The sequence below is a fragment of the Ostrea edulis genome, chromosome 2 (assembly GCF_947568905.1).
Source record: "Ostrea edulis chromosome 2, xbOstEdul1.1, whole genome shotgun sequence".
NCBI classification, from domain to species: Eukaryota; Metazoa; Mollusca; class Bivalvia; order Ostreida; family Ostreidae; genus Ostrea; species Ostrea edulis.
This window is the reverse complement of record NC_079165.1, coordinates 17,785,637-17,811,045: the sequence shown is the minus strand read 5'-3', so window position 1 is coordinate 17,811,045 and position 25,409 is coordinate 17,785,637. Positions and strand designations below refer to the sequence as shown.

The 25,409-nt window shown below is 36.0% G+C and overlaps 1 protein-coding gene across 1 annotated transcript; it reads right to left on the bottom strand.

Annotated features, from left to right (window-relative positions):
- Window positions 1-1,279: 1,279 nt before the first annotated feature.
- Window positions 1,280-25,409, bottom strand: LOC125678095 (PC-esterase domain-containing protein 1A-like). Its single transcript, XM_048916225.2, has 6 exons — window positions 25,292-25,409; window positions 22,033-22,130; window positions 21,177-21,256; window positions 16,485-16,717; window positions 5,028-5,383; window positions 1,280-2,912 (listed from the first exon to the last, which is right to left on the bottom strand). The coding sequence occupies exons 2-6, from the start codon at window positions 22,112-22,114 to the stop codon at window positions 2,281-2,283; spliced, it is 1,383 nt and encodes a 460-aa protein (XP_048772182.2). The 5' UTR covers window positions 22,115-22,130; window positions 25,292-25,409; the 3' UTR covers window positions 1,280-2,280.

Here is a 25,409-nt window from a genome sequence, read left to right as displayed (position 1 = left end):
ACAGAATATTCACATGTTAAGTTTGACCCTTGACCATGTGACCTCAAAATCGATAAGCATTTACTCCTTTAAGATGTACCAGTGTACTAAGTTTGATGTCTGTCAAGCAAAGGGTTCTCGAGATGCTGAGCGGACAGCATCTTCCTTTGTCCAGAGTGGATTGGCCCTGCACCTTAAGATCAATAGGGGTCCTCTTCTACTCATACGAAATATCATTACGATCAAGTGAATGCTTCTCAAGATATTGAGTGGACAACATGTGGTCTACCGACCGACATACCAATCCACTGGTGCAAAGCAATATGCCCCTCTTCTTTGAAAGGGGCATAAAAAAAATCCTGAGACACTTTGTAAATTACACATGTTCTAAAACTGAAATTTTTGTCCATCAACCCCGAACAGCAGCTAGAAAGCTATTACCATTTTCTACCTGTTCATAGCAGTCTTCATCTTCGCTAGCCAAGGGTTTACGGTCCGCTCGGCTTCTCTACAAATCTTGGCTGCGTTAGCACGATTTTCGTAGCTTTTAGTGGCGTCCTCTAGCGCATGGAAAAAACAAACTGTTTGGTTTACATCATGTTCAACCAATGAAAGTGCATTTTTCAACTACACTTTGTGTGTTGTTAAAATAAAAATGGCTGCAACCAGTGAGTTACACTGTTTTATATGTAAATCATTTAAATCAATAAAAAAAATTCCTGGGCATTGCAGTCTACACACCACCATGTTGTATGGAGACTATGAAAATCTGATGAAATGGAAGTGTTTTGAAGACAATAACTAATTGTTTACACATTCCTTTGTCTTGCACGTGTTTTGACTTAACAGCTCACTGTAGGGGACTTGGCCTGCATCCAATCATATACAGGAAATGTTGTCACGAAAATCGTGCTAACACAGCCAAAATGTGGGTAAATAACTGCAGACAAATTTTGACCAGGGAAAGCTCACGCGGGGCCGAGTCATTAGGCTAAACAAGGAAACGAGTTTTTGGTGTTATCAAAGGTGATGATGTTCTGTTTCTAGGTCTTTTACACTGTCAACTGAAATAAATCCATGTAGAGAGGCAAACAGCATCTACTGCCCCGATCAATATGATACATCTCTTCATCTGGTCACCAAGTAACAATCGTAGTAACTTTTTGCAAGCACCTTGTCCAGGATCGTATTCTTGTAGACCAAGTCAACAATGTGCATAGTCTAACTCCAGTATGTCACAAGTTATACTGTCTGGGAGACTTGGGGAGGTATGACAAAAACAAGTGCATGTAACAAGTTCTATTCTACTACAGTTTACATTACATTACTTTTAATATAGTAAACAAGAGAAAAGGATGAACTGGAATAAACTACTTCAATATCACAAAGAATTAACTCTACAAAATGAAGAAAAACTTTAAAGCCGAGTTAGTATGCCATCATTCAGAAGACAAATGCAGTGTTCTGGAGTAATCTAGTTCAGATAGACAACCACAAGGAAACCTTATTCACATTCTATGCATGTTATATAATGCATATACAAATAACACAACAATTTCATTGACAATGGGTTTGGAAGAAAAAATGTTACAGTAATACTGACTGTATTACATGCTATGAAACACACAAGCATCCACAATTTTGTTTGCTTCTCTTTTTTGACCAAACTGGAAAAAAATTGTTGTAAAAAACATATTTCACAGTACGAAACCTTCCCGAGAATTTTTCTTGTGCAACTTTATTCCAATTTAGCTTTAATAGGCTCCATCATACATTTGGTTAAAAACACAAGATGCCCATGGGCCAGATTGCTCACCTGGACATTTGGTCAACTTTACACCATGGTTCCACCATTGCCACGTAGAAACAAATTCGAACAAAAATAATAAAATAAACCCTACTGATCTTCGAATGCTTTGAAGAAATTTACTTGTTGATTAATGAATGAAAATATATGCTTGTGGCTGTTGAGTCAATCTTTCAACAGTATCCCTAGAATACTTTATTCCTTGTAGTGGAATGCCCAAAGGGTCACGGTTATCAATTTGACATACTGTACTCTAGTGGTACTAGAGATGATGAAACAAACGCACAAATGTTAATGTTAAAGGGTGAGAAATGTCTCCATCAAATAATCAACACCACATAAAGGATGCATGTGCATAATTTTCCAACTGTAAAATTATACCCTTTTGGTCCGAGACAAAAATTTCCTATGTCCTATGTAAAACTTTCACCCATAACAACAACAGTGATAACAGAAGCTAGACAAATCTTGGTCAGAAAAATGGCTTCTGGATTTCAAAACCTCTTGTGATGTGGGTTTTTCCTACTCCTTCTGTAGTGGTATGGATTCTTATTCCTCTCAAATGATTTAAACTTGCTGGATCCTGAAATTTCTTGCTCACTGTATGGCCTCCAAGTGAAGGGGGAACAGGGATTAGAATTGATATCAATCATGTGGAATTGGTTCCCTTTCGGAATTTGTACGTCTTGGCGGAAAACCTCTGGTCTGCTACAATCACCTGCAGCCGAATTGCCTCTCCGTGCTTGTCTCGGGTAGTAAAAGTTCTCTTCAGTTCTACATCTGTTACTTTTGCAGTTCATAACCTGTGCCTTTCCCCTTGTGCAAAACGAAGATCTTTGGTAATTGGAGCCTGGATTTGGGGCAGTTTCTGATGGAGGATTGTTGTTTGGATCCCAAGAGCGCCCGTGGGAAGCATACAGATTGCCTACTGGGGATTGATAATCAGAAGCAGGATCTCTCAATCTGGAACTTTCTTTTACAGACCTCCAGGAGTTGGCGACACCTACTCTGGTTTGACGTCCATCTTCAAACTGGATTTTGCCTGCATATTCTGGTGCAAACTGGTCAATCTGCATCATTTTACTCATTTTCTCACACCGTCCAGGAAGTTTCTGTCGCCAAGCCTCTGTATCAAACATAAGAACAAAATAAATGTTGGCCACAAGAGGTCCATAGTATAAGCATAACAGTCATCTGAATATCACAAAACGGAAAAGAATGATGCACATGCTGCAAAATATACCTCTCCAAAATATTCAGAAATGCAGTAGTAATCAGAGAGAAGATTTTGGTAATATCCAAATAATCACTTTGATTAGCAGTATCACATTGTATTTGTTGAAACTGAGTTGTTGTTTTTTTTCAAAATGACTAAAATTCAGGTAAATATGCTGAACTTAAAATTGTCGAGTTTTCACTTCACTTTGCAAAATCATCAACTCATAATTTTTTTTTTCCATGAAACTACACGTTCCCATAAATCCATTAGTTTCCAATCACAAACCAATCATCAGTTATGATTTTTGTATATATAATTGTACATTACTACAACACTGTATTGCATAATTAAATAGGGAGCCCTGTACTTTCAAGGTCAATGTAATGATAAAAGTTTAGGAATAGATTACAATGCCTTCCAAAACTATTTCACTTTTCCCCATGTAAAACGTACATGTACAGTATTGCTTGTTAACTCTGTGCAAGACCGGTTAGCTCCCCAGGTACAATGATTAATTCATTACCTCATACACACACAGAACATTATTCGTAGTATTTCTATAAAAAAGAAACAGGAGGCCCATAGGCCTTTACGGTCATCCGAGTATTGGTTATGAATCACTAACCTCAAGGGCTATGAAATCTATAATAATCTTCCTGATTTGTTTATCCAAGTTTGGCAGCAGTATGAAACAAGATGTTTTCTTAAAACACAAATGCCCTTGAAAGTGCCCATACTGATTAAAGACTGTACATACTGTGTTATATTAACACTATGACTATTGAATCAGAACCCTGGAGTTGGAAATTCATAATGTTGGTACATTCCTTTCTGCTTTTCCTAAGTATGCATGTAATTTTTACACAGTATCAGCAAAACTAAAGATTGACTGATTGTAAATTAATTGTTTAATATCCCACTCAAGAATTTTTTATTCACATGGAGACATTGCTGGTGAAGGGCTGCAAAATTTAGGCCTATGCTTGACGCTCATGGCCTTTTGACGGGGAGGGATCTTTATTAGGCCATGCCTGCTGTGACACGGGGCCTTGGTTTTTTCTGTCTCATCCGAGGGACCGTCCCATTTAGTCACCTCTTATGACAAGCAATGGGTACTGAGGACCTATTCTAACCCGGATCCCCACAGGATCAATATTAAAGAAGAAATCTTTCAAATGATAAAGACAATAATCACTATAATAATTTTGGCCCCACCCTAGAATCAAAACCTTACTCCTGTGATCATGAAATTTACAACTGCAGTAAAGAACAACCTACTCCTTCTAAATATATGCATCTATCTATTTTCAATTTAGTATCGATAGCATTAAAGAAGTCCTTTTAATGTTTTACAAGTAAACAATATATGCCAAGTTGGCCCTGCTCTGGTGGCAGACCCTCTACCCCATGGATCATGAAATTTGCAATTTTGGTAGAAGCCTTATTGCTCTACTTCACTATGCATTTATTTTTTCTTGCACATGTGTGGTTCTAGAGAAGATTTTTGAAAATTTGTAAATTTTCAGCAGTTTTTGCCTTGCCCCTAAGGCCCATGGGGTGCAGGAGTCCTGAAATTTACAATTTATGTTCCCTTATCCCAAAAGTTGCTTCATACCAAATTTGAAAAAAAATAAAAATGGAATGGTAGTTATCAAGAAGTTAAAAATGTTCAAATGTTAAAACACATGTCGCCATGACAACAAACGTAGACCAATTGTAAATAGGTCACCCGAGTGACTCAGTTGACCTAAAAATTGCAGAAAACCAAGTGAGACAAACTGAAAGTCAAAGAGGAAAGCTGTAGTCCCCTTCAGTTTCACTGGTAGGAAACAAAGAATTACTGAGAGGAGGAGAACTGAAATTCAATTGTTATTGAAAACGTTTGAAAATTTTATACTTACATGTACAAATAAACCCACATGCTAAAATTTGCTCGTGCTCTGAAGAAGTTAATTTTAGTCCCTGCGAAAGTGCGAAGTAAATTGCTAAAATAAGACTGTTCCTAATCCAGGCTACCATTACCTGATATATGTGTCAGGAGTAAATTTGTCATACGACGATGTGCAGTCTGATCCCAATGTACACCATCTCCAGCCCTACGATGAAGCTGGTTTCTCAAATAGTAATGAAGATCCAGTAGGTCATATCCATGCGACAACACAACTTGTTGTGCATAAAAGTTGGCCTCTAGAATATCTAGTCTTAGAGTGCTATTCATGAACTCCACCTCTGGTATCAGGAAACCCCCTCTAACATTTTTGGAGATGGGTAGAGTTGCAGTCCAGATGACGAGACAATCACGAGACACAACCTCCTTTAGTCGATCAAACAGTCGCACCATGTTCACCTTGTATTCTTCTACACCATTTTTTCCATATCTGAAATTCACCAAATGTTAACTGTCAGAATCAACTATTCTAAAATATCTTGATATAAAAAAAACCCACTTAAGAGTGTCTACCTTATGCTTTTAATGGCTTCACATGAAGTTAAAGTCTGAAATTTGTTCCAGCAGTACAATTGGATAGAATGCTTGAACCATTCAATGTCTTTATGGAAAGACTTATATAAGTCTTTAAAATGGCCAACAATGCTCACCCAAGTAACCTTGGCAACACTGTATATAAATATAAAGCACAAGGGGGTTGGGGGGTTGAATTGATCAATTAACTATCATCCCCCCCCCCCAAGGAAATACAGGCAATGTGTCACCTATATAATCACCTAATTAACACGCCCAAGCTTAGCTGCAATAATGTAGCCCTCTCTGATTTTTTTTTTTTTTTTTTTTTTTTTTTTTTTTTTTTTTTTTTTAGGGGAGAGGGCTACAACTCCTTAGGATCTCCGTAATGGTGCAAATGCGGGAGTGATTCACTCCCGCAACATTTGCGCTCATTCTAAACATTTCCTGACTTTCTTTACGTAAATAAAATGATATTCTATGTTTCTTAGTCAATATATAAATTTACAACCTGCAACTTAAGATTTGTGAAGCTCTATTCTACCGTTTTCAACAATTTCGATAAATTCCAATTTCTCGATTCATATTTGTGCGCCATGTTTGATGTACTGAAGTATAAACTTCCGATTGTCAAGTCATTTGCATATGCCATATAAGGTAGTATTTACATCAATGGACAAGTATGGAGGCGAAAGCTATTTCGTCGGTATTGAAAATGCTTGAATTTAATATCAAGTTCAAAACCGAACAGCAGAGTGTAACAATATGATTTTCTGCAACAATATGATTTTCCTTTCTTTGTCGAAGTGGCTCGAATAACTACATTTTCGCGCTGATTGTCAATGTTTAGGTTTTTCATTAGATCCACCTACGAGATCTCGCGATAACAAGCATGGCGGAGCAGACGAAGAATTTTGCATGCTGTACATTGTATTTAATGAAAAACACCTTTATTAGACATGCCCGAGCACAAAGTTGGTACTCCTTTTGGTATAAACAACATATGGGACTAATACACAGAGTTTATTATCGGTTATTCATAAAATTATTTTGCACCATTACGGAGATCCTATGGAATTGTAGCCCTATCCCGAAAACGTCAGAATAAAAAAAATTTGGATAGGGCTACATTATTGCAGCTAGCCCAAGCTAGTCCCTGGCATTCACCATTATCCAGGGAATCTCCAAGTGGAAATAATTGTATGCTTGAGTGATGGTTATTATACGCAACCACCACTTCTGAAAGATCAAGAGTGGAAACAATGAAATATGTTATATGGGACCCATATTTCACTTCGAGAGATCAACAACTTCAATCTTGAGTCACCTGTATATTCGCATGTAAATCTTTGATTCCCTATTGTGGCCCCACTCTATACCCAGAGGCCATGATTTTAACAAACTTGAATCTGCTCTGTCAGGAAGTTTTCATGTAAATTTGAACTTTTCTGGCCCAGTAGTTCTCGAGAAAATATTTATATGATCCCATTTATTTTTACCTTTTCCTTATCTCCCCTTGGAAGGGGTCACAGTCTTTAAGCAATTTTTAATCCCCTACACACAAAGATGCTCTGTACCAAGTTTGGTTGAAACTAACCAAATACAGTCAAACCTGTATTAAGAGACTGTCCAACGGAGAATGGAAAAAAGGTCACATATGACAGGTGGCCTCTTACTGTGAATTTACAGTAAGTGTGAACGACTCAGCTTCTCAAGTTCATTCGAGGTCCCGGATAGTTGATTTCAAAACAAATCTGTCAATGATGACACATCAAGGAAAGAACAATCACTGCGATTGGACCAATATTTAAAGGGGCCGGAATAAAAATAATTTTAGATGTTTACACTAGCGTGTCATTACATAATCTTTTATCATGATGGAAGAGACTCTGCAAAAAGGGAAAACCAATACCAACTAAAACAATGACGTTGATTTTAAAATTACATGCCGAGGGTTTATTTTATGGTAAAATCAGTAAGAAATTAGGCGTCGCAAAGGCCATGTTATAAAATTGTCAATCATGGGAACTCTTGCACCGAAAATGTCGCCAACGAAGCTCACACCGGATGTACTTTTGTTTATCTAATATGAAATTAAAAAGAAATCAAGTGTATATTAATAGAGAAATCAGACAAAATTTATTAAGAAGAAATATTTGTACCCCTGACAATGTACCATAGGTGTCTTTAATTTGTAGAGCTGCGAGAAATTTTTTGGGAAATGACTTTCAAGAAACTGCAAAGAAAATCCAAGAGAAGCATATTTCGTCTGAACACAGGGACTCGTCACGAAATATTTGTCTTTTTAAAATTTTGACATCGTCTATTCTATATTTACAAATAAATGTAAATATAGAATAGAGAGGGTCAATTCATGACGAGCCCCTGTGGTCTACACGAACGAAGTGTTGAAAACTTCTTTGCTACTGATTTTGTTGCAATTTAGGCCGAGTCAGTTACATATATATATATATATATATATATATATATATATATATATATTGTCGAAGCGAATGTCGCGTTCGTACAACGGGTAATCGCAATCATGGACATGCAGTTAGGGGTGGACTAGCTGCAATAATGTAGCCCTATCCAATTTTTTTAATTCTGACGTTTTCGGGATAGGGCTACAATTCCATAGGATCTCCGTAATGGTGCAAAATAATTTTATGAATAACCGATAATAAACTCTGTGTATTAGTCCCAAATGTTGTTTACACCAAAAGGAGTACCAACTTTGTGGTCGGGCATGTCTAATAAAGGTGTTTTTCATTAATAATGTACAGCATGCAAAATTCTTCGTCTGCTCCGCCATGCTTGTTATCGCGAGATCTCGTAGGTGGATCTAATGAAAAACCTAAACATTGACAATCAGCGCGAAAATGTAGTTACTCGAGCCACTTCGACAAAGAAAGGAAAATCATATTGTTGCAGAAAGAATTTACACTCTGCTGTTCGGTTTTTAACTTGATATTAAATTCAAACCTTTTCAATACCGACGAAATAGCTTTCGCCTCCATACTTGTCCATTGATGTAAATACTACCTTATATGGCATATGCAAATGACTTGACAATCGGAAGTTTATACTTCAGTACATCAAACATGGCGCACAAATATGAATCGAGAAATTGGAATTTATCGAAATTGTTGAAAACGGTAGAATAGAGCTTCACAAATCTTAAGTTGCAGGTTGTAAATTTATATATTGACTAAGAAACATAGAATATCATTTTATTTACGTAAAGAAAGTCAGGAAATGTTTAGAATGAGCGCAAATGTTGCGGGAGTGATTCACTCCCGCATTTGCACCATTACGGAGATCCTAAGGAGTAGTAGCCCTCTCTCTAAAAAAAAAAAAAAAAAAAATCAGAGAGGGCTACATTATTGCAGCTAGGGGTGGACCAGTGATATAGGTTCAAAGGTACGCCAGTAATGCAACATTAACAATCAACCTTTGCTGTGGTTTATTATGACGTTATAGAAGGCGCGTCTAATGCTAACGAAATGCTGAATTTATTTAATAATGTGTTACATGTACAGGAGAGGGATGGTTTGGGGAATTTAGTTTTTGCTAGAATTCACAGAACTTGCCATTGTTCATTCAATTAACAGTATCTAGCGATGGTTACTTCCGAATTTCTTACGAAAATGTGGGTATATATAACAGTAAAAGACATCAAAGCATCCAATTACCATGTGTTGAAAATAAATGTTTTCTCGAAGTAGAATATTTATTGATCTTATTACTTAATCTGACAAATTATTTTAGGGGCGAGATCAAATGTTCAATGTTAGAGAAAACTGAGTTCACATAGTTCTCATCACAATACAAAATACAAAACTAAATATGAAGTATGTTGAAACTAATCGATTAACAAGTAAAACAAATGAAAGTGTACATGGAAACTATTAAACGTTTATTAAAATGTATTATTATGTGGTTTTAAAGTCAGTTGTCTTTTTTTCCCACTAAAGTGTAATCGATGTAGGATGACAGAAACTTACGAGTTTTTACCCCCTCTTCCCCCTAACTATTTGAATTTAAAAAATTTTCCGACATCGATCTTTTCCAATGCTTTGCAAGATTTTGAAAATATCCTCTGAGAGATTTATTTTAAAATAACGATATGGAAACTGCGAATGTGAAAGAGACAACAAAACAAAAGCATTGTTCTTAAACGGACAAAATCGCCTATAGAAACATGTACTGAAATTTCTGATCACTTAAAAGGGAGTAACCTTTCAATTTTTACTGGGATATAGAGGCAACTGCGGATCCTGCCTTTTCCCGCAGCATTTTCAATCCCGTCATTTTTTTCCTTTTCAATATTCAACACTATTTGAATTCTGGGATATTGCTATCCTGCCTTTTCTTTACATATCAGAGCTCGCCTTTTTCACCCTGTATTCCCCCTCCCATACCTATTGATACTGCGATGGATTATAAGTATTGCACGGTTATTCCTGTTTAAAAGATAAAATTTATAAGGTATCTGATAAAAGTTATATCTTCTAAAGTTTATGAGATATCTTACAAGTATCTTTTTTTTAAATAAGATATCCCATTACTTTTATACATGTAGATATCTGAGTATAATAAGATAAACTTTACAAGACATTTTATTAACGTAATCTCAAATCTCCGTTGTCAAATCAAAACCGATATTGGATCTCACACTACGTACCGTGCAACTTACACTGAAATCAAATAATGAAACTTACACTTGTTAGGCACGAGATAATATAATGCCAAATACTTGGGAACGCCTACCTATAATTTAACCGACCAATCAAAAGCGCTCTTTAAAATCACTCGGGGACTTTCCAATGAACTATCTGGAGCACGTCATGTACTTGCCGATATGTCTCGTTCACACTTACTGTAAATCCACAGTAATACACTACAGGTTGCTTATTTTCCGCAGTTAATGCATAAAATTTCGCAAAATAATATACAGAAAAAGTTTGTAAAAGGGAGAAAATAACTTTACATGTATTTGGAATTTATCATTAAGAATATCAAGTACGGTTTTAACAGTTGTAAAATTAAATTAACAAGATGTACTGTGAGCAATGCTCACTAAGAATACCCCCCGCTTACCCCAATCTCCCAAAGGGTGTTGTTAATAGGTATGAATTACCTCTTTCCTGAGTGTAAAAATATGGTATGCATTTGTAGAAGAAAATGGAAGATATAGTCCGAACACAAATCCATGGCATAAACCTATAATTTTGACCTTGAGATCAAAGGTCAAGGTCATAAAGAGGTCATGAATGTACATGACACATCGTCTCATGGTGATACACTCATGTGTCAAATATGGTATGCCTATGTCAAAGAACAAAGAAGTTATGGCTCGGACACAAATCCATTGCAAAAAACCTTTAATTTTGATCTTGAGGTCAAGGATCAAGGTCATATAGAGGTCATGAAGGTACTTGACACATCGTCTCATGGTGATACACTCATGTGTCAAATATGGTATGCCTATGTCAAAGAACAAAGAAGTTATGGCCCGGACACGAATCCATTGTAAAAACCTTTACTTTTGACCTTGAGGTCAAGGTCATATGGAGGTCATGAAGGTACATGACACATCGTCTCATGGTGATACACTCATATGTCAAATATGGTATGCCTATGTCAAAGAACAAAGAAGTTATGGCCCGGACACGAATCCATTGTAAAAACCTTTACTTTTGACCTTGAGGTCAAGGTCATATGGAGGTCATGAAGGTACATGACACATCGTCTCATGGTGATACACTCATGTGTCAAATATGGTATGCCTATGTCAAAGAACAAAGAAGTTATGGCCCGGACACGAATCCATTGTAAAAAACCTTTAATTTTGACCTTGAGGTCAAGGGTCAAGGTCATATAGAGGTCATGAAGGTACTTGACACATCGTCTCATGGTGATCTACCTGTGTGCCAAATATGGTATGCCCAAGTCAAAGAAGTTATGGCCCGGACACGAATCTGCACAGACAGACAGACGGACGGACAGACAGAGTGATTCCTATACCCCCCAGAACTTCGTTCGGGGGGTATAATAATACATTGTATAGTATCTAGAATACAATGTATTGTATCAAAATTTATTATTCATCAAAAACTACATTTAATCTGTTTTTTTAAGCAACTCCTTAATTTAATTTCCTTGGCATTACCACAGGGACATAACTTGTGTACCAGCCTGTATTCATATCGGGCTTTTTTTCGCAAATTGCGTAACCCTATAGTATATCACCATTATGGTCCATTTTGCTTAGGATTTATTGAAAACAAAAACACAAGTAAATGTCCATACAGTGGATGTGAAAAGTGCCTACAAACTTCCAATACACCATATTTTTTAGAAATGCTGATTGAAGAACAAATTCAGAATTTTTTTTCTCAGAGAGGTTTCTACAGTAATTTACAGGGCCGATTTAATCGTAATAGCGATATGTACAAAGACATTCATGATGGAACATTATACAAATCTTATATGGAAAATAATGGAATATTGAATTTGCCAAATAATATATCATTTACTTTCAACACAGACGGAGCTCCCGTTTTCAAGAGCTCTAAAGTTGCGATATGGCCTCTGTTTATAGTTATCAATGAGCTACCTTATCACCTTCGAATGATGAAAGAAAACATGATTTTAGCCGGTTTGTGGTTCGGAAATCACAAGCCATCGATGGGGACCTTTTTGCATCCGTTTTTAAATGCTTTTAGGAGACTTAAGAAGGGCATTGAGTGTAACGTACCCTGCATTGGATCTGTGACAAGTAAATCTGTACTTTTATGTGGAACAGCTGATCTGTCGGCTAGATCTTTACTATGCAATTTTTTTCAGTTTAATGGTTCTTTTTCGTGTTGGAAATGCCTGCAGCCAGGAGAAACTGCAACTAGAGGAAAGGGCCATTGTCATGTCTTCCCCTACATTCATGAAAATCCTAAAGGACCCCAAAGAACAAAAGAAAGCGTCATTCGCGACGCAAGAGAAGCTATGGAAAACGGACGGTCTAGATATGCAGTTAATGGAATTAAAGGACCTTCATGGCTTGCATTTTTCCCCGAATTCAATATATCGAAGGGAATAGCCATAGATTACATGCATGGTGTTCTTTTGGGAGTACAAAAACTACTTTTGCGACTGTGGTTTGCACCTGAATTTAAACAACATAATTTTAGTGTATACAACCATATAGAAGAAGCTGACGTACGTTTGAAAAATCTCCATCCTACCTTGGAAATAACAAGAATGCCACGGACAATTTAAAATGACTTAAAATATTGGAAAGCATCCAAATTCAAATCTTTCCTCCTCTATTTTGGTCTTCCAGTACTTCACGGAATTTTGGATAAACAAAGATTTCGACATTTTTCCCTACTGTCCAATGCTATTCACTTGTTTTTATGTTGCGGATCGACCGATGCCATGATATATCAAGGTGAAGAAATGATGTTTGAATTTTGCTCAAAGTTTGAGATATTATATGATGTATCTTTTATGACATTGAATTTGCACCAACTTGTTCATCTGGCAGACAGTGTGAGGTGAATAGAGCCTTTGTATACACACTCGTATTTTTCATTTGAGGACAAGAATGGATTCATATTAAAATTGATCAGGGGGACTCAAAAGTATTGACAATCAAATTACTACAAGTGTCTCTTTTGTGCAAAAAATTCCAGAATGAAACAGAAATGCTTGTCATCAGAACAAAAAGACGTAGAACAAATATGTAAGTCAATTGAATCACCGCATACTTTGAAGAGAGGAATATTAATTTCAGATGATACATTTGTATTAGGAGCACTCAAACACAAAGTGTTATCCAACGAGAAATTCGACTGTCTGTGGGAGTATTTAGGCTATTGCCCTGTTCAAAACCATGTGCAATACTTCATTCGTCTTGATGTGAAAGGGAATACTGTGTATGGACTAGATTATGGACGCATGATTAAACATGACGATTCGACAATAATATCTAGCCAAGACGGGGGATTATACTTCGGAAAAGTGCGATTTTTTGTAATCTTCGACTTAGACTGGATAGGAGATACTACGCTTGCTTTGACCGAGCGTCTACAGTCTCCACGATTTCCACCAGAAATTAATATCTTGGTTTGTCAACATCAAAAACATTCAAGAAGGTCACATGTATTTATCTGTCGCTAGCACAAATAGACAATATGTGTGAGATTTCCAAATAAACTAGAATCAGATTGATTATGCATACTAATTGAAAGTACATATTATGTACATGTTATTAACATGTGGACATCCATGCAACTATGGTAAATAAATGGGAATTTTGAAAGACAATTCAAATTGTATGATATGTTTTAAGGTAGTACTCTACATCGTCATAATGGCTGACTTCCTTTAAAAACATGGATGAAAAAATCGATATCAGCAATATTTGACTTTCCTTTTCCATTTAAATACCTAGCCGAGTTGCTCAGTAGGTTAGAATACCGACTGCTGACCTGTAGGTCGCAGGTTTGAGTCCAGCAGGGGTTTTAAATTTTTTTTCAGATTACCTTCTACTAAAACTGTATTTTTTGACAAAATAAAGTAAATTTGAAGATTTTCAACTTCAAAACATTGTTGTACATATCCTCCACTTTTCATCTACGTCAAATTTCTCTGGTGTAGCATACCTCCTTAATGTATAAAATATGTCTAAGTCCCACATTTCTGATTCACGAAAATTCAAAGTTCCAAATTCCGGCTCACAAAATTTCTAAGTTATAAATTCCATGTCACATGAAGATTTCCGTCTGTAAAAATAATCTAAGTGTTGATTTTACGCTTGAAGATAGATAATGATGCAGTTTACTGTCGGTTTCCGGTCGGAATTTCTTATTTTTCTGACCGTAAAATTGGGGTAGTTACTGGCAGAAATTTATTCCTCCCCAATTACAAACAGAAAATAGGCATTCCTGCTACTCCGTCTCAAAGTTTTGTACGGGTACACATGACCCTGCATGTTGACAGCTTGGGTACGATAATTGATTCAGAGGGCCTACTAGACAAGATCACTGCCGAACTGTGCATTTTAAAACGAAAGTGTTAGGGGCGATAATACCCAGAATAGTCGTGCTCAACCGAAATCGAAAGTAGGAATCGCGTTGTAATAGAAAAATGTAGTCGTTAAATAAAGGTAAAATGTCGTATAATTACACAAATATGTTGCAAAAATCATGGTTGTTGGTCGTGTTAGACAGGTGGTCGTTAAATACAGGTACAGAATATATGGCGTCTTGGGGTAAACTTTTTACGGTCACATACGACAGTGAGTCGCTTAATACAGAGGGTCGCTATGGCAGTTTTGACTGAAATTCTCTGGAGGATTGATTGAGTCTATATTGTTTAACATGCCTCTTGAGAATTTTTCACTCGTATGGAGATGTCACCATTGCCAGTGAAGGGCTACAAGATTTATGCCTATGCTTGGCACTTACTATCTTTGAGCAGGAAGGGTTATTTAACATATGCCACACATGAGGCCTCAGTTCTTGCGGTCTCATCCAAAGGACTTCCCCATTTAGTCACCTCTTACGAGAATGACCTATTCTAACCCAGTTCCCCATGGGATTTCTAGAGAGGAAGTCGAAAATGTGTTAAAAAGTCAAAATGGGTCAAGTGTACATACGAATGAGACAGACAATATGGGTGACCAGAATACCTCACCTGAAGTTATAGCTCATGTGAACTAAATTCTGAAATTACCAACTAAGGAAGCTTTCCGTCATGTTTGAACTGAAATTGGCCCTGTGGCTCTCGAGAAGAAATTGAAAATTTACAGACAGATAGACAACTGTGAAATTTCAACAAGAAAAGCTCACATGACACTTTAGCACAGGTTCAAAATTTAAGAAAGATGCAAGACGTATGATGGACAAAGGATAGAACTAAATCAAACAAGGGCACCGCTAAGCGGAGCATCCCCTCACGGCAGGAATTATCATGAACATATGCATGCATTATATTCATATATAGGTTTTTGTTAAATATATATAGCTACTTATTATTGATTAAAATTCAGATACCTCTAACATCATTAGGTGGTGGTGGTGATCATTAATATGGCATTTTTAATAAACCTATCAAGGTGCATATTATCTTGGGGGGGGGGGGGGGGGGGGGGGGGGGGGGAGCAATATACATACGTGATTGGGCAGTTTCCCTTATTCCTAGCAGAAACATCATGTATGCACTAAATTTCAGTAATTTACTTACCTGAATATACCTCACAGTTGTTGTATGCAGAATGCATGAACTCAGAAAATTCCCATGGAGGCAATATTTTTTCTTTATGTAAAAAGACAATATACCGGTGTTGATAGGTCGACGAAGCTTGTGAAATATCTTTATAGCTTTCAAGAATTACGTACGCCTCAAGAATTAATTCAGAATTAATTCTGTAAACAGACACATGTGGTAATCTGAATTAATTCTTGGGGTAATCTGGTAATGAAACCGCGACATTCATCAAATTATTTTAATTACTCAGTGTCAGAGATGGCGCTTTTAATTCCTACAGACTGTCTTTGCAAACGCCAACGTGCACTAATATGACAATGCACAAATACAACCTTACCTGCAGCAGACGTAAGTTGTCTCGTTTTCTTTAAACTGGTTCCCTGTTAATTGGTGCAACCGAAGCAACCAGAATCGTAACTTGACAGGGTACCATTTTAAATTAACCGGAAGTGAGTATTGTCAACTCGTATATAAAATTTCACGGTTTTTAGGTAGTAAAGACGCGATGTTTTAAGAAATATTTCACCGATTAACTTGAAAATGAATAGGGTTCATCTTTTTACAATTCCACATATGTATGCGAAGGCTGAGAATCGTTAGTGCAAAGGTTCTCTTTAAATCTTGCCCACAAGCTGTAATGGACACACAAACACACGGACACACGCACAGTAGCAATGCTATATCCCCCTCCACAACTAGTTGCGCAAGGGGATAATTAAGTTACCCAAGTGCCTTAAAAGACTAACCTACTGATGTCCCATAGACAGGAATTCATTATGATGATGTCTGGTGTAGGATCTTTACTGATGTCTGATAATATCGACTCCACGTAGGTGTTGTAGCATCGTGTGACAAAGTAAAATCGAACAAGGTGATTTTCTCTATGGTATTGTCGCACTTCCTTGTAGTTTACACCATTGCTCATCAATCCTTTACGACCTCCTTCAATTAATTCATCTCGTTCAAAACTAATTTCACCCTGCAAAGAATGGTATCACACTTATCTGTATAGTCTGACAGAAATATTCCTCAATAGTTTGTAAAACTGAAAACTACAAGGTTGCAGGATGTTTACCAACCATTGTGGTTCTTCAGAAAGATTTTCGAAAAGTTTTCCTAAACATTCCCAAGCAAAATAAAATATATATGAGTTTCCTATTTCACTCCCACAAAAATTAGGTATGGTAAGTAGCATCATCGCAAACCACGGGTTATTGTTTCATTGTGAAATAGAATGAAACAATAACCTGTGGTTTGCGACGATGGATAAGTAGGTCAAATATCTTATTTTAACAATTTTTAATTTGAAATCTTATTTTTTGATAAGCCTTAATCCTTGCAGCGATTACTTTCCCTATTAAGAATAACACTAGGACGATGAATTTCTTGATGAAATTTCATAACAACGTATATGCAATGATGTTTAAAATGTCATTATTTTTTAATGAAATAAGATATGGTATTGAAATCTAACAAGATGTACTGTGAGCAATGCTCACTAAGAATACCCCCCGCTTACCCCAATCTCCCAAAGGGTGTTGTTAATAGGTATAAATTACCTCTTTCCTGAGTGTCAAAATACGGTATGTCTTTGTAGAAGAAAATGGAAGATATAGTTCGAACACAAATCCATGGCATAAACCTATAATTTTGACCTTGAAATCAAAAGTCAAGGTCATAAAGAGGTCATGAATGTACATGACACATAGTCTCATGGTGATACACCCATGTCTTATGGTATGACTATGTCAAAACCCTATAATCAATATTGACCTTAAGGTCAAAGTTCAAGGTCACATAGAGGTCATGAAGGTACTCGACACATCGTCTCAAGGTGATACTCGTGTCAAATATGATATGCCTATGTCAAAGAACAAAGAAGTCATGGCCCTAACACGAATCCATTGTAAAAACCTTTAATTTTGACCTTGAGGTCAAGGTCATATGGAGGTAATGAAGGTACATGACACATCGTCTCATGGTGATACACTCATGTGTCAAATATGGTATGCCTATGTCAAAGAACAAAGAAGTTATGGCCCGGACACGAATCCATTGTAAAAAAAACCTTTAATTTTGACCTTGAGGTCAAGGTCATATAGAGGTCATGAAGTTACCCGACACATCGTCTCATGGTGATCTACCTGTGTGCCAAATATGGTATGCCTAAGTCAAAGAACAAAGAAGTTATGTCCCGGACACGAATCTGCACAGACAGGCGGACGGACAGACAGAGTGACGGACAGACAGAGTGATTCCTATATATCCCCCAGAACTTCGTTCAGGGGGTATAATAAGTTGATAGAATACATGTTCAGGTGTATATTCATACTGTTTGCAAGGTCTTCATGAATAATTTTGCAGGTAAAAACCAGGAGTCTCCAGGGCTACATCGCTCACCCGAGTCATCTTGGCCCTACCATTTTTAAAGATTTTAATCAATCTTTATTCCCATGAAAACATTTGAATCCCCAACCCCCACAACACAGAGACGTCTCAACACCAATATGACTTACATGATCTTGTTGTTCTGGATAAGACCAAGGTCACAGATCATGGTGTGATACGAAAGAAAACTTTATCTTAACCCTTTCCTTCATAATGACGCCTTTGGACACCTACCGTGATTTGCATGGAGACGCCTTGAAGACTTTTCACATTCGATGACTTATATCATAAAAAATAATGACTGTCAGCGAGATCCAAAGTCAACACACGATTCAAAGTATCCTTTTCTTTCTAAATCTCGAGTTATCAAAAGTTTAAGACATAAATTTTTTTATAATTACCGATACAAATTGAGGTGACAAACCATGATACAAAAATAGCCATTTTTATTTTGATGTGGTATTTTCATAAATGGATATGGATTTCACTTCATATTAGCAAATATGCATGTAAAAATGAGAGGAACTATTGAATAAGCAAGATTTTTATTAAAAATGGGTCAAATTTCCAGGTCAAGGTTACAAGGTAAAACATGGAAGTATACCAAGATCTTGCCATAAAAAAAAATATAGAGACCATAATTTTCACAAACTTGATACTACACTATGTCAGAAAGCTGCCATATAAATTTAAACTTTTCTGGCCAAGTGCTTCTTTAGAAGATATTTAAAGATTTTCCCTATATTCACTTGTTAAACTTTGATCCAATATTGTGGCCCCACCTCAACCCCAGGGCCATGATTTTAACAATCATGAATCCGCACTACATCAGAAAGTTTTTATGTAAATTTGAACTTTTCTGGCCCCATGGTTCTGGAGAAGATTTTTAAAAACTTTCCCCAATATATTTGCATGTAAAACTTCGATCCCCTATTATGACCCCCTATTTCAGAAGCTATGATTTTAACAACTAATGAATCTGCGGTATGACAGGAAGCCGCCATGAAAATTTGAAATTTCCTGGCACAGTGGTTCTTGAGAATAGGAATGGTAGTTATCAAGAAGTTAAAATTGTTCAATTGTTAATGCAGACCAATTGCAATAGATCACCTGAGTTAACTGAAAACTAATTCAGTTGCATTGAAATAATTCTGTACACTTCTCGAGAGAAAAACCCCATGATTTTTACAAACTTGAATCTGCACTATGTCAGGAAGCTTTCATGTAAATGTTAACATTTCTGGCCCAGTGGTTCTTGAGAAGATTTTTTAAAGACTTTCCCTATATATTTGTATGTAAAACTTTGATCCCCTATTGTGGCCCACCCTACCCCTGGGGGCCGTGGTTTTAAGAAACTTGAATCTGACTACATCAGGAAGCTTTTATGTAAATATAAACTTTTCTGGCCCAGTGGTTCTTGAGAAGATTCTTAAATGACCCCACCCTATTTTTGTGATTATCTCTCTTTTAAAGGGGGAATGGCCCTTCATTTGAACAAACTTCAATCCTCTTCACCCAATAATGATTTGTACCAAGTTTGGTTGAAATTGGCCCATTATTCTGGAGAATATGATTTTTCTATATATCAGCATGTAAAACTTTGATCCTCTATTGTAGCCCTTCCCTACCCCAGGGGCCATGATCTGAACAAACTTGAACCTACTTGCCAGGTAAATCTCCACTCTTATGGCCTTGTGGTTCTTGAAAAGAAGACTTAAAGATTTTTCCTATACATTCGCATGTAAAAAATTTGATACCCTATTGTGGCCCCACCCTACCCCGGGGGTCATGATTTGAACAAACTTGAATCTTCACTATGCCAAGAAGCTTTCAGGTAAATTTCAGCTTGTTTGTTATGTTTGTTTTAATGATTTCATTTATTCATGTAAAATAACTTAAAGGCCATATAGACAGCAACCACAAATTTTATTTCTTTTGTTCCTCTAACCCAAATGATACTGCTAAGCAATTAAGATGCGATTTTCAAGAAAAATTCAAAAGTTTTCAAAAATTAACTATGCACCATAATATACAATGAGGCCAAGATAAATAAATAGTGTGTTTCCTATTCCAGCCTGAAAACAATAGGGTAGGTAGGTAGGGTAAATATTTTATTTTATTTGAACATTTTATTGTTTAAAATTCAACTTTGACAGTATGACATTTTATATCAGGATTAAAGCATATTGTGAACATGTAAAACTATTTTGAGAAATGCATATTACACCGACATAGTTATGCAAAAGCTACCTGGATATGTTTTTCTTAATATTGAAATGTTCGTCTTTTCGACATTAAAACCTGGAAGGCATCAATAGCTTTTTTGGTCGCCGATTCAGCTGCCACTAACAAACCTGCATCTAATGTAGAGTCAACGTCTAGTTCACAAATAAACTCTAAATATTTCATTTCAAATCTGGCTAAATCACCAACAGAAATACTGCCCTGAACTTCATACGGCTCCATGTTTTTGGGATGCGCTTTATTTGGCCAACATAACATTGTAGTTTCGCAGTGTTTTTGGCCAATCAGATGGCCCTTCATGATGCTTCTCAAAAATACTAAACAATGATTCATTGTTTTTACCGTAGTCATAAAGTTTTTTCCCTCTCGATGTTTGCATTTTCCTATCGTAATTGCCAACAATATGCTTGGCAAGACAAATACGCCACCCCCCCCCCACCCCCCACCCCGAGAAATCGCTCTCAGAACATTTTTGTTTAATGCGTAAAGGAATATGTATTTTCTCAAACATGGAAATAATCGAGATTAGGATTTCTAATTCTGAATCTGAAACCGCAATTGTTTCCTTCCAGGATGTGTATCAGTGTATAAATTTTTCAGAGTCGGCTAATATATTTTAGGGTCGGTCGGGGAACCGGAAACACACACTTTATTTATCTAGGCCTGACTCGGGGAGAAGTTGGAAATATTACAATGTTAACACACGATGGACAAATCAGATCGCAATACGACACCTTAGTTTTCTCTGACCTAAAAAGACTTTAGATATAACTGCAATTAAATTTAATATATGTGTGCATCATTACCTTGTTTCGCAGGTGTTTGTCTTTTAAATACAGGTTCTTCTGCAGCAGCATTATCATATCTTTATAGATGGCTCTTTGAACTGTGGAAAATATACAGCATTAAGGTTTTACGTGAGAGGTTAATTCCACATCAAAACGAACCTCCTGTTTTAGGGGAAAAAATTCCCAATGTTCTAAATTTTCCCTCAACATTCACTGGTCCAAGGACTAATAAACTTGCAAATTTACTATCCCATAACATTAAATCACTGGTCCACAAAACTCTGTTTTTCTTCATTTTATCAATCAACCTTTGAAGTATCATAGCACATCCTTAATTTTGCATACATAGTTAGCGAGCATATACACATCTGCATTTATCAGCATTAGATTTACTGATACCACTTTACCACTCGTAGAGGAAATTTGAATGATTTCATCCTTGCATAAGAACCGCTTCTTGAAACATAGTTTCTTTCAATTCATAGTTTAGAAGTCTAGAGATGATATATTAATTTTCAAGGTCAATATATATTTCCCTTTTCTTTATTTTCCATTTTAAAGATAAAACAAATTAAAGTCGCAATCTTGAGAACAGAATATAAAGAAGACAGGCCTATACAAATCTGTACTAGTAGTGATTTGTAATGTTTTAACCTAATTTGGTAGTTTTGAAGGTCAAACAATAGTCACAATTTTGGGAATACTTATTATGGTTAAAATAAAGAATTCAAGGTCAGAGCCGTGAGACAAGGGAGAAAAAGTATGTTTCCATCAATCATACTATAGAGAATATCTCTCATCTACTGAATGATAGGTCCGGACAGGTAAAATGTCAGTTTACTGGTCTGAAAATTGACTTCACCAAATCACTTACTCGAGTCTCCTATAATGACAACAAACTTGTTGTGTAAAAGTTTAATGATGTCTTCACTGAGGAAAATGTCAGCCACAACCATTTTCGTTTTCCTTGTTCTACAAAAAGAAAACAAGAAATGTTGCAAAATTGAAAAGGGTTATATACACATGCTGTGACATGCATCATTTAATTGATAGTAGTGTAACGTGTTTAGGTTCGATGATTCGGACCAGTCTGGGGAAAGTATGATTATTGATGAATGAATATGTATTTAAAACAAATGAACAACTAAGATAACGAACGAGTCAATATATACAAATAGTATTCAGGATTACATATCCTAATCACACATAGCATTGAAACCTATAAGTTATGGGTAAACAAGGCTGGGACCTATGCTAGTCTGTATCCACTACCGGACAGATACTTGTGTAGTATATACGTCCTACTACAACCGGACAAATCTCGACACCAATAAGGCAATAACAGAGGAAATACTTTATTATCCTCTAGACCAGTATACTTGCTACCGTATACTTAATTACATTAATACACACCGTATTAAATATTGTCGCACCTTCTCTTCTGTCGAGCTCCGAAAAATGAACTGCAATCTATTGCCAGAACGCCCGTATTCATACTACTGAGCACCCGAACTACCCTTGGATGCTATCGTAATGCCCTACGATAAAGCCCGGTTGACGTAAGCGTTATATTTAGCCTCCAACAGGTTATGATACATCCCGAACCCGATCTCAATTTGTCACAGTAGTGCCAAAAAAATTCAAGATATAGTGAGCAGACACTATCTTCTTAAGTCCAGAGGGGATTGATCATGTGACCTAAAAATCAATAAGGGTCATTTGACCTGTGGTCTATGCCAAGTTTTAAACCAATTTCAAACACTGATATGTTTCAAAATATTGAATCCAAGGGCAATAACTCTGTTTTCATTAAATCATTTATCAAGTCCATTATGCGATATATTTCCTTTATTTTTCACAAACACTTTGTATATCTTTTAAAGAAAGTTTCATAATATTGTTATGAATACTATTTTATTGTTACAACCAGTTTTTGTGAAATTTTGATAATGCTGTTTAAGGAAAATTGCAGTTTTCTGACATTGATAACATGTATATTGTGCTAATTGATAACAATTTTATCAATACTGCAACATACTTGTTTTATCATTTTTATTTGTTACTAAGATATGTCATTTAAAGAATCAACAATCAAATATAAGATTGAACCTATAATTCTAAAGGGGTGGAATTACCTAATATCAAAAGTGAAAATATTGATCATTACAATCAAGTGAATGGTTTCCAAAATATAGAGTGGACAACATGTGGTCTACCGACCAACCGAAAAAAAATACATGTAAATGAAGAAATAAATAAAATATAGAGAATTGCCAATAGATGCAAGTTCCTTGGTGAACTTTGATTAGGAGTACGCTAAACATGTTAAGGAAAGTCCGTGCTTTTACGTATCCGGTTTTAAATTTTAAACACCGACTAGAAAGTTCCAGTTATAACTTCTTTGTTTGATGTTTGTAGTTTACGAGAACTGTACGAGTCAAATTTAGCATTCAAATGTGAATCTTAGATATATTTACCATGAATTATTATAGTGTGAAGTCCTCAATAGCTCCAATGGTACAAAGCAATGTAATATCTACATTGAAAGGCTCATAGGTTTAAAAGGCTCATAGCTAGTAATCTAAGCCTGAACAAGTTAAAAATCATACATAGGCGTGATCCTCACAGTGGAATTCACACTGAATTTTAGAGAGTGTGTTTGGTTCAAAGAAACCCAGAATTATAAATCCTCAAAAAATCATCAGCAAAGTTATTAAATATTTGAACTCTTCTTCACAAGTACTTTCAAGAAACAAAATTATTTGTACATGAGCTGTAGTTGCTAGAATCTACATATATGTTACACTATATTTATTTTTTCTATAAGTATGAGATAGCACGTATGTATTTTTATGTATTATATGATTGATAGCCAAACAAAAAAAGAATAACACACACACCAAAAAAATTATGAGAAAAAGGAAGGGGTGGGGGTGCCCCCCCCCCACCCCCACTCCTTGTGTTCTAATTGTCTGGTAGGACAAAATTTTCAGTATGTTTTACATATATATATATTGTCATATTCTGTTAATCTTGATTTTAAGACTGTATTTGCTGTTACAATTTACTATTTTCAAAGTGTGCAAAGAATAATTGTAAAACTTAAATTTAAAAATGGGGGTTTACATATTCAAGAGACCATTTTGCAAAATATCTCTGGTCAACTATGGTAAAATATGTTTTTTTGTTAACCTTAGATATAATTCTAAATATTTTTAAAGAAAAACTGGCATGTAAACAATTTAGATTTGAGAATTTTTCAAAATTGCGATATTCTGTGATTTTTTTCTGAAGGATGTGAGCGGATTAAACAGCAATTTTGTATGTTTTCAATTGAATATCTTTAAAAATTCTCTCAGTAAATGAATAGCTATTGGTTTTTATATATTATAGCTTAATATGATGTGCTTTGGTGCATATTTTTAATAAAACATGAGATAATGCATTCTTGTGTTAGAATTTGGCTTTTGCATTTGGGGGTATATGTGCTCTGTAGCACATAGTATAAAAATAAACCTGCAAAGGTATGTCTTATATGGGCTTTTTAGTTAGTTTATGAGTTGTTAAAGTTATTTAAATGAAAAAAAAATTTGATTGACAGAAATTTCTAATAGTATTTACCTACCTTAAAATAAAACTTAATTGGAATGGCCCAATACATGCAGTGTCATGCACTATGACATTCTACTTTTCACAAACTTTCTGTAAGCTGGGCCAAACTATGAAATTTGTTGTGTACGATTTTTCTGAAAAGTTCTATCTCATAGAAAATCTGAAATGACAACGAAATCGCGAAAGTTAAGAACAAAATTATTTCAAGTAGGCCTAACTATCAACCAAGATAGTTTTCGTCTGAAAGGCATTCTTGTTCTTTTGTAAAACGATTGGGGTAGTAATATCGGAATATAGACCTAGGTCTATTGGCTATTTGTCTTACCGACATGCTGAAGGTGAGTTTCGCCCAACTTTTGGTCACGTTGGGGAGCTCACCTACTACTATCTTCAGGACTGTGAGTACTACGTGCCTTCCTTCAAACCTGAAGGTGCAGGTGATGTCAGCCTCTTAAGTTTTGTCTCAAAATGGTACTCAACTAGGATATTATCAGGAGTCTAACATTTTCATTAATACTTACAACGGAATATTGGTCTTCTATCTTCCTCAGGTTTGCAGTCTGTAGACTGATGGCTCGTGTGCAGCCCCGGATGTTCTTCAGTCTCCTTTGGAACATACCAAATTAAGAGGGGTGACAG